General features: G+C 41.0%; 1 protein-coding gene across 1 annotated transcript; it reads left to right on the top strand.

Annotated features, from left to right (window-relative positions):
* The first annotated feature begins 648 nt into the window (after positions 1-648).
* On the top strand, positions 649-2,625 carry tcf21 (transcription factor 21). Its single transcript, XM_035422402.1, has 2 exons — positions 649-1,240; positions 1,907-2,625. The coding sequence occupies exons 1-2, from the start codon at positions 794-796 to the stop codon at positions 1,994-1,996; spliced, it is 537 nt and encodes a 178-aa protein (XP_035278293.1). The 5' UTR covers positions 649-793; the 3' UTR covers positions 1,997-2,625.
* The last annotated feature ends 8,332 nt before the right edge of the window (positions 2,626-10,957 follow it).

Below are 10,957 nucleotides of genomic sequence, written 5' to 3'. Positions count from 1 at the left end.
CAAGGCAGAACGCTGTAGCCTACTTTTTTGTGGCTTTTCTCTGTTTTATTTATAAGATGCTGATGAAGTCTATATTTTAAAATAACTACTTTATTTCACTTTAATGGCGCAAATACACAAACATCCAGCCCACCACAAGTCTTCAACAAATAGGTAGCGTGAAGGATGATGTCATTGTAGAGCCTTGTAGGCCTTTGAACTGTGTCTGCTTGGAGCAAACTAAAAGATGCCTCAAGCGCACTTCACATCCCGCTGTCAAATGGTTTATTCGAAATTTCCTGCTCGCATGAACCATTTTTCATGTTGCAGTGCATCAATGCAATGTGTGCATTTACTAAATTGCACATATTGCTGACTGGGCGGACTGAGTTGAATTAACTCTGGACATTTTACTGTGTAGGCTACTGGATGCGTTTAGATATTTGTGCGTTGACTAGTCGTAAATGTAGCCTATTCATAAAATATCTATTTCCAATTTGAGTGAGTTCTGTGGTTTTTGCAAAACAAAAACAAAAAAAAAGAAAACACACACATGCTTAAGTCTAAAATAAATTCCTGTAATATGGAATTTTCAGGCTATTACAATGATGCCCTCCCCTACTGCATAGTCACGCCCATACACAATCGAGATAAATTGTCAGCTCCCAAAAACAGGATTTCAGAACACGATTTGAAACGGGCGGCACATGAGTAGCCCACACTCTAGCGCGACAGCTCACTTCCCCCGACTTTTCCCCCCCAAAAGCTACATGCGCTTGGTTTGCAGCCGCTCGCAGGTCACTGTCTAGCGAACATGTCCACGGGATCCATCAGCGACGTCGACGACTTTCACGAAGCGGAGCTCCTGGACGACATCCTGAAACTCGGCTCGGGCAAGGACTCCGGTGCGTCGAACGAGAGCACCGAGGAGAGCTCGAACTGCGAGGGCGGCTCGATAAGAGAGGACAAGGAAGGCACGGGCAAGAAGAAGAAGACCTCGTCTAGGAAGAACACGCTGAACGGAGTAGCGCAAGAGGGCAAGCAGGTACAAAGGAACGCCGCCAACGCCAGGGAGAGGGCGAGGATGCGCGTGCTGAGCAAAGCCTTTTCCAGGCTGAAGACAACGTTGCCGTGGGTGCCGCCGGATACCAAACTGTCAAAACTGGACACCCTGCGATTGGCATCAAGCTACATCGCCCACTTGAGACAGATTCTTGCCAACGATAAATACGAAAACGGTTACATCCACCCGGTGAATTTGGTAAGCTGCCTTCAACCCGTACTATTCATTGCAGAAAGTTATGCGAGATTATTATTTTAAATGTATACATATAGTTTCATACTTTTTCCATTTTTTTAGTTTTTAATGCTGCCTATGCCAAGGATATAAGTAATTGTTAAAATTGTTTTAGATGTACTGGCCAATTGTCAAGCTATATTTACATGCACGTGATCTCACAATGCATAATTAAGTTATGACTAAGCGGGCAGAAAATATTACTGATTTTATGTCATAACCTAGCTCATGGTTAATATTATGTTTCACATACAAATTACAAATTAAATTCTGTGACATTATCAGCTTAGTAAATTGAAAGCCACACAGGGGGACTCAGATTTATGAGTTCTTATTTATGCGGTGCCGTTAGAACAGTTACATTCGAGTCATTTCCGTTTTAATTTTGAGTGAATAACCGTTGCAAGTTCAGGTAGTTTATCCCCAGAGATTATTATTAATTTATTGCAATGTTTTTCCACCTCCGAAAAATTCTTCTTAAGCCAACAGAGGGAACTGGAGAACATGAAAAACGAACAGTGATGTGGGCGCACGCGCCGTGTAGGTGCTTGTTGTGATATGTAAACGCTAAAACAGTTGTTATTATGAATAACAATATCCTCTTGCTTTTTTTCCCCCTTTCCTGTTTAGACCTGGCCGTTTATGGTGGCAGGAAAACCTGAGAACGAATTGAAAGAGGTCCTGAACACAACACGGTTATGCGGAACTACGGCCTCTTGATTAAACTGAAGGACTTGCTACAGTAAATGGGAACAAAGTATAGCCTATATTTTAGGAGGGGGGGAAATCTCATTTTCCAAAGAGACGCACGAGGGACCAGATGCAAAGGGGACCAAATATTCTCACTTGTTCCTCTACAAAAAAGCGACATATTTATGGTATTCACCATTTTCGCCTTGCTGGTTCAGGGCCAATGGACTATTCTGTCAACCATTTTAACATTGTAGATTCTTTATAAAGGGAGTGTTGTTAAGTAGCCGCAGGTACTTTTACGGGTGACGTTGATTGTCATCGCTGTAAATATGAGCACACAAAATATACTGTGTCCAATTTTATTTAGAATTTATGTAAATAAAATGCATTTGTATTACTGAAATTTTCTTTTTGGCTTACATGCACTTTTGTGGCTTTCTTCTGGTTTAAAGACACAGATCGATATAGGCTGCCCTACATTTATTAGTGGCAACTGTAAACGTAGCAATTCGATTTTACGTAGCTACAACAAATGAACCCGAACAAAACAATGGCATCCAGTGAGAGAGATAAGGGTATTTGTTTTCTTATTTAACTAAAGCAAGCAGAAACTACCATCTCAGTATATCTGCCGCAAAATAAACAAACATCTGTTATCAATTTGCGCATGGGTCAAATGATTAATTAGGGGTAAAAAGCCAGTTATGTTAACAAAGTTAGTGTTCAAAGTAGCTTTTAGGTGTAATTTTTCAAATGCGCGATAGAGCGGGCCTATAAGAAGATGGAGGCTTTATTTTCTGAAGCGATGAAACGACAGCTCGGATTCCATGGAATAATTAACTGTATTAATAACGGTCAAAGTAAAGAACTACGTGGATGAAGATACTCGTTGTTTACGCAGAGATATTCTGAAAATGGTAAATCTGAGCGGCTCTTAATCCCGCGCCAGACTCGTTGTTTAATGCTGAAGGGTTATGACCGCAGTGTTTATACTTCACGGACAGTTATTTATGCAGTACTCCTTAGAAACTGGAATTACAAGGGAACGCCAATGTCACCAAATACGCCCTGACCGAGCTTTTAAAAAGCAGACAGCATGCATAACCGTTAAACTAAAGGCTGGTTTATCAAAGTACTTTTTATTAGGGGAAAAGGTTTCTTGGAGTAATACATAAACAGGTATTTTCCGTTAACAAATTAATTGTTGTTTTAACGATAGGGTTGCATATCCCCATTCGACAATGCAGCAAATTGGCAGCCGGAAAGATAACTTCATTTAAGAAAATTCGAGACCTTGGTAGTCTATTCTCAAGGTAACAATGGCATTTGGTTTCAATGACTATATTGTGTATTTTTATGATAGGCATTTTTATCCTTTACTCACAACAACGAAACCCCTTAGTCCACAGTCATTTGAATTTCAGTTATTTTTTAAAAAATTACATGTTTTGCTATTTTTAAGAAATAATATGATTGGGCTGTACAGTGCTCCCACTGTAACTGATAAGATATTGTGTAAACATTAACGTGATTATATAAACATTATATGAGGGTATGGTAAGGTAGGCTATGTCAGTAAATGAATTATTGTGATGATTGTCGTTTCAATTCGGGATATGTTTCAGTCTTACTGTTCGTGTGTGTGTGTCTGTCTGTCTGTCTATGTATGTCTGTGTCTGCGTCTGTGTGTGTGTCGGTCACTGTTTAGCATCACTCTTTTTGGGAAGTGTCTGTATTGGACTTTATAACGAATACTTTAACGGATATGCCTACGGACTGACGTGGATTTAAAATAAAATAAAACACATTTCTTGTTAGCCTACAGGTTTTCGGCACAATTAGGCTATACATGTGCGACATACACAACTCTGACATCCTCGAAAGGACACGCGTCCCATCTTTCAGCTTGGTAAAAAAAAAAAAAAAAAAATCTCAGCTACACACCGCTGCCTTTAGGATCCAGAGTGTTGCGGAGACCGTTACTTGCCCTTCCTGTTAGAAGGCCCTCGCGCTATACATCAACCGGCGATGTGGCAAGTCGCTACATCATCGTGGCCAGACCACCAGTGAGAAAATAAACTTGGACGCTCCATCCAGGCGCAGCTGAGCAGCTGCCTGGGATCTGCAAAATGTTGCGCTGGAGGAGGATGGCCATTAATGAGATAGAGAGCCCAGGTTCCCATGGACTGAGGAGATGGTTAATTGTTTCGCTGGACCGCTGCCCAAATGCTTTCAGATCCCGGGTCCAGAAAGAACATTTACATATCTCTACGCTGAAAGAGATTTAGGGAGTTAGTGATTCGGTGTCCATTTTAATATCCCGTAAATTAATTACTTAAAGAGCTTTAAGATAAAAAGAAAAACAAAAAAAATGCTCAAACACATGCGGTATGATATGGCGTTGGAGCTGACAGTGTATTTGGATACAGAGTGGTTGTGGAGCAGCCCACAATATCCAAAAAGTTGTTTGAGTTTATAAGTAAATACGGGTTTGAGTTTATAAGTAAATACGGGTATTTGTGACTGTGGTCATCACGTGCTGTATTAGGCACATAGGCCGATACGTGGTTAGGAAAATTATATATTATAATGTAATATATTCATTTTTATAACCATGTCAATGAATTTTAATTCCAATTCACCTCAGTTCTTTCACTTCAATTTATATTGCCTGTTCACATTAAACATTTGTTCAAACTCTTAGGCCAGGATTATGAGATTACATTTTAGGCTTGGATTAAGTCAACATTTATGACAAGGCCACTTTGATGCAAGATTTCTCCTCGAAAAACATAGTTTGGTGAGTTCACCATCTAATTAAAACTACCTTGCCCAAGTGAGTTTAAATAAACAATAAATAAAAAAACAAAAAAACACTTGACTTGCACGTATTTGTAAGCCACAGATAAGGAAAAAAATGATTAATTAAACTAGGCCATTAAAATCTTAAGAACAAGCGCCAATTCAGTCCATGCTGAGCGTGTTCTCTATGTTACACTGTGCCTGCATCCTCCTCCAGTGCCACTCAGGGGTCTGTTCAATCTAACCTCGACGCACTCTGACATTTCAGAAACTAAAATGAGAAGAGCATTCCCCTTTTCTTCCTCGACAGTGTGGTTGCTGAGAAACATGCATTCCTTCATGACTCAGTCCTTGGGAAACCTCATTAGAGCGATTGGCAGAACTGATCAAAATCCATCTCTTTTTAAACTACCGTCTAAATGTGCATTTTAATTACGTTTCTTGGCAGCCATAGCGTAAGATTTCATTGGGTTTTTCGCTTAAATCAAATCAACTAGATAACGATTTAAAAAATGAAAAGGAACGGTGGATCCCATCTTAATCTGAATTAATGTAAATACTTGTGCTGGCTGTATACACACATACACAGGCATACGTGTGTGAGTGTGTGTGTGTGTGTGTGTGTGTACGTGCGTGAGCATGCGTACATGCACGTTCAGAAAGTATGGTTTGTAAACTCTGGATGTGAGGTTTATGTTAAGTTATTTTTAGCACTGTTGTTTAGATTCAGGCCATTTTCTCCAGGTGTAAGTACCACATGTCCAGCCCCTGCCCAATTTCTCTGGAGGCCCAAAATCGTTATTTTAGCAGATCATTTAATTATTCAGTTGGTTCCTTTTAAGTGGTTTCCTTTAACGGTATACACATGCTTGAATGCAAGAAATCTGAAACATCAAGATCACTAAGCAAAGCTGAGCACACAGTGAACACTGAGGCCAGCCAAACTAAGACACAAGAGAAACCTCAGATTTATCCTGAATAACCATAGGCCACTACCAGCCCAGGCACGAGAGTGCTTTCTGTAATTCCATGGGATAAAAAAAAAAAAGATTCCACTCCTTGCACAAGCATTTCTGGATCAGCCATATACGAGATGGAACAGACTCTGGTTATCAGCCTGACTCAGAGCCTTCAGTCTGTGAGCACGTGACGGCTCTTCCTCCTGCAGTAACATACTTTAACCAGCAGAGGGGGCACTGGTTCCTGAGATAAATTATTTCAAACTTTAAAGGCGTCAGGCTTGCACGAGGTGCAGGGGAAATGGTGCACTCTATTGGCCTTCCAATGCAATGCAAGCATTTCCTGTAAAATCTCCTTTCCTAGATGAATAGGGTCTTGTGCACAAAATACCGATTCATAAATTTGTTTCCTGGAGTTGGTTCTTAGAACAGTTAAAACGAATTAGTGTTCTAAAGGACAGATGGTTTCTATGGTGATGTCCTATGTTATAGTTATATTCACAATAACTTTTTGAATACAGTTGTAAGTGGGTCTTTCAGTGTAGGCTGCACCTTAAAGTTCTAAATACAGATATATTATTTTCAGGGCATACATGGTGGACTCAAGCGTCTTGTTGCGCGAAGATATTTAAGCTAATACACGGCGACCATTCAATATTTCATAGCTAATGAGAAATGAAACTGATATGGTTTTGGAATGTTCGTTTCAGGTCAGCTAATCGCGAGCAGTCAGGATACCCAGTTAAAAGTCTTCAGTAGCACCTTAACTAAAGGCTACCGATGTATAGCCTACAATGGTGAATATTTTAGAGGACTTGAGTTTTAAGATCTTGCAATGTGTTACTCGTTGAAATGCAGTTAGAAATTTGACAACTAAATAAACTGTTTCGTTTATGCCTTTCTTAAGCTTTTCAATTATACTCAAAATTTTGCGAGATTAGGTGCCAGTGATATGAAAATGTCCCCCAATAACTGGCTATAGCATATTCTGACCACAAGGTGTCGCTAGACGATTTCTCGTTTTACATGTATGTGATTATGTAGGGCTGAAACGGCAATATTCCCAAAGGAACTCAGAGTGACGTGTACAGATATCTAGATACATTTAGAGAGACAAAGTCAAATACAATCCCAATTATACTACAAATAAGAAACATTCAGCAAAAACTACTGATAGATAAATCATCCCATATAGAGATGTGGTATCAATTTTCCAGCATAACGTGTTCCAGTTCCTTCCAAATCCCCTGGCTCAAACTGTCAATAATTCAGCCCAGGATGATATATCATACGACATCCATATCGTCTCATCAACATGTTGTACCTGACAGCTAACCTATGAACGATCACATGAAAGTACCGCCGTTTCGTGTTTTTTTTTTTTTTTTTTCGGCCATCCGCGGTAAAGGCGATATTAATGGAAACGCATCCGGGGGCGCAGCGGCAGCAGCAGCAAGCAGCTCGTACCGGCAGTGCCGAGATTAGAAACAGATTCCCCGGTCAATTTGTGGTCTTCCAGCGAGCTGGCATTTCTGCGCACACTGGACTGGATATTAGGCTTTGGATGGGGCGTGGAGGGGAGCTCGGTATCGGCAGCAGCTTGCGAAGGAGCGACAGGTGCACCCCTGCAGTTGGCTTCACTCAGCACTGTTGTCAGCACGGCCGCGAGGATGCCGAGGATTTCTGGGGCCTGCCCGGTCCCCCGAGCCCCTTAGATGGTGGTCCCAGCAGGACTGGGCGGGGGCGCTGATGCACGCGGGGGGCAGCACGCGGGCCGGAGCCGGCATCGCTGCCAGCTGCCGCTTCCGCACCTGCCACGGGGATAAAGAGATAACCCCCCAGACCTCATTTCTTTCACAGTATAAAATGATTAATTATATCTCGCATAAATAAAATTTAAAAAAAACATTGGTAACTGTTTTCCAACTCCTCCGTCCTATATTTAGAAATAAATAATATCCCTTTGAAAAAGTCAAATGTTCAGAAAAAGTTCAAATTCAGTTCTAAAAGTTATGTTGACTTTAAGGACTGCAAACATCAAAATATTTGCTTTAATCTAGGAAATAATAGTACTTAAGGGTATATGGCCGTTTCCGGATCCGCATACTTCCATGAATAGAAATGATATAGACATGCACATTCAAAGCAACACTTCAGTTGTCAGAGCAATGAACCACCTCAATATTTTGCAACAATATTATCTGAAGAATTTTAACCGATACTTAATCGTGTTAAGTTGCTATGGTAGGAAAAAAATGTTATGCTGCAGCAAATAAATAAACAGACAAATAAGCCAAAGCAGCTTTTAGGTTGTTCAAGTTCCAACGTGTCACCAGCAGGTGGCAGTGTAATTCTAGCGATGCACGTGGTTCCCAGTTTAGGGTTCGGTCTCTGGGAAGAGAGCATTGCAGACATATGGCAGCAGGTGCTGGAGAGAGGGGTGGTGGCGGTAGCGTTGGCGGTTGGGGGTGGGAGGGGTTGGCGGTTGAATGGGTAGCGCCTTACCCGAGCTCTGCTCACAAATCCAAATGAAACGAGAGGTGTAAGCAGGTACAACAGTCAAATATTTTCCCCCTCTTCTCGTTAGTTTCTCGTTTTTGTTGTTTTTCTTGCGTTCAGGTATTCACACAAAAGTTTCTGTCTCGTAAAACAAAAGCGGGTCAAAAGTTTCTTGATTTTTATGGGTCGGTTAAAGTAAGTGCATTGGAAACGGGGGCCTTTGATCTGCAGCTGCTCAAATAAACTCTATATTAGCAGCTCGTTGTAGTAAAGTCGGAGTAAAACCTTTTTCCCTCTTAAGGGTTTTATGTTCCTGCTTGCAGGTAATTGGAGTTATAAGTACTGTTTAAAAATCCATATAAAAACGATGAAAGCCCTGTAAGATGTTTCGTGAATTAAAGATCAGCAGATATGATGTTTTCTGGTCTGCATTCCAACCCTAAGTTTGTACAAGACAATAAAAACAGAGCACGTGACCATCTCTCAGACCCTCTATGACCCTAGACCAGCACAGGCATGAATATAATAATGTACGAATGCATTATATAAACGCCTGTGTTGGTCTGGGGCCAAAGTATTCTTTTTTGAATGCCAGTGTCATCAACTAAGAGGTGCTTTGGTTCCTAAAACAATTATTTTTGTTTTTTATCCGGGAGTGCAGTGACACGTGGGGCTGAAAAAAAAGTGTAAACGTGAGCGCCGCGTTTTGGCCTCCCCAGGTCACGCGCAGGTTGCTACCCGCGCATATTTGAAGGGTAATGTACCGACGAGTGGAAGCCACAGACGGCGGATTTAGTTTCTGCACACACCTCCGCGACGGTCGTTGGGCAACCCTTCAGACTGTGGGGTTGGGGGGTTCTGGAGTGATATATACTTCCACACTGTCATTCGGATGCTTAAATAAAGAGCTGTAAATTCGACATCAGACACAGATTGCATTACCGAAAACATGCCACGAGGGCACCTTGTCTGAAAGGGCCTTGAATTTATGCGAAGTGATATCATTTCAGTTCACCAGACTGAAGAAACACGCCGGCTGCCCCCGGATTCTCGCGCTCAGAATGCGCTTTCTTTCAATGTGATATATGTCCCCTTCTTATAAGTGTCTGAGTTTGATTAAAACGGGCGCCATTTATTTGTCAGAAAAGAAGGGACACGCATTTAAAGTGATCTTTCTGTCTGGCTTCAACCGGCACAGCTTTGTATACAAGATATATGTCGTTTGTGCTTTTACAGGAGAGCTTAGACTATGTTCATGAGACATTCTGAAAAGATTTTATTCGCACTTGTCAGCGGGAAAGGCATAATTGGACTACGTGTGATTTATTATTGGGGCTCATTAAGTATTAGCGCGGTAATGTAATTGACTGTTTTAAGAGCCCGAAATGTTGGAAGCCTGCTGTAATTTTGCGTTCAAGTGACTAAATATTTCAGCTGATCACACAAATGTAAATGTTAGCAGAAGGGGAGAACGAGAGAAACGATGTTTGTCCAGGTGGATGCAATTACCTTTGCGGGGCGGGAGAACGAGGGTCTGAAAAGTGGTCTTAGAACCCAACAGAAAAGAGACTATCCAGGTTTGTTTTTATTCGGAAGATATGAATTTGAATCGCACTAATTGCCTTTCTATTGGTCAGTGCTCCCATCCCCCCGAATCCCAAAAACGTAAACTGAATGATCGTCTTTATTGGCCCATCGAATCTGAACAGAAATGAATTCCCCTTTTCTGACAAATTGTGAAGGACATAATATTTAAAAATCCATACAAAGGGTTGATATTTTTGGTTTCTCAGTCTGACTATAAGAATGTCTCTCCAGACCCCCATAGTTTACACTGTTGGCTTCTTCTCTTGAAAACAATCGCCCACCTGCAGCAATCACCCGCCCAATTTGAAATAAAATGTAAATTGCTCACAAATGAAACTGTTTATTTTATTACAATTAAGCGACATTTTTTCGCGCTGAGCTTGACCCGAGAGCAGGGAAATCTTCTCACGCGCGTGAGGTTCGCAGCCAGAAGGGGGTGTCCTTATTGAACGGTAATCATTACAAAAACATGATTTAACAGTGAAGTATACCGTCGTTAAACAATATGTCATTTTTATTTGCACTTCAAAATGGACGTCTCCCAGAAACATATGGATCCAATTGGACCGAGGAATGCTGCTTCGCGTAAAGTTTGAAATAATGAAAATATCCTGGCGCTCCAGTAATCTGGGAGTCTTCCTATTGCGGGGTGTCGAGAGTAATGTTTAAAGGGGGAAATCAGCACTTAATTAATTGCAGATTTTGGCCCCTGTCATCTTTATAGAATCTATTTAAATGTTTTTGTTTTAGCTAATAAATATCTGATATGCGAATTTTCTTTAAACGAAATTGTACGCAGAATTTATTCGAAGCAGCTGTAACAGGTATGGCCGAGAAACAGCGGGAGGTCCAAGGGAGCAAATGTTAATAATCTTCAACAGGCCTATCCACCACGCCTAAGACTAGCAAGGTCAGAGAGAAAACTAAAACAAAAAAAACAATTTTAACTCTAAATAAACTATGAACAAAGGTTGTTGTAAGAACAAATAAAACTAAATGGAAAATAAAATGTGGACAAGACAGTGGACTCAAATTTGATGTTGTTAAATAAATATACACAGTGTATATATACACCAACGCCTGAGCAACTGTGAACTCAAGTCTTAGTGAATGTTCGATGGCCACTCTGTGAGATTAAGCC

This window comes from Anguilla anguilla, chromosome 6 (genome assembly GCF_013347855.1).
Source record: "Anguilla anguilla isolate fAngAng1 chromosome 6, fAngAng1.pri, whole genome shotgun sequence".
Taxonomy (NCBI): domain Eukaryota; kingdom Metazoa; phylum Chordata; class Actinopteri; order Anguilliformes; family Anguillidae; genus Anguilla; species Anguilla anguilla.
This window is presented reverse-complemented; position numbering and strand designations above follow the sequence as displayed.

Bases quoted from the DNA above. Each gene is read 5' to 3' on its own strand.
- tcf21 (XM_035422402.1), top strand. From the start codon at position 794: ATGTCCACGGGATCCATCAGCGACGTCGACGACTTTCACGAAGCGGAG. The intron at 1,241-1,906 runs GTAAGCTGCCTT...TTTCCTGTTTAG, and splicing joins ACATCCACCCGGTGAATTTG to ACCTGGCCGTTTATGGTGGC.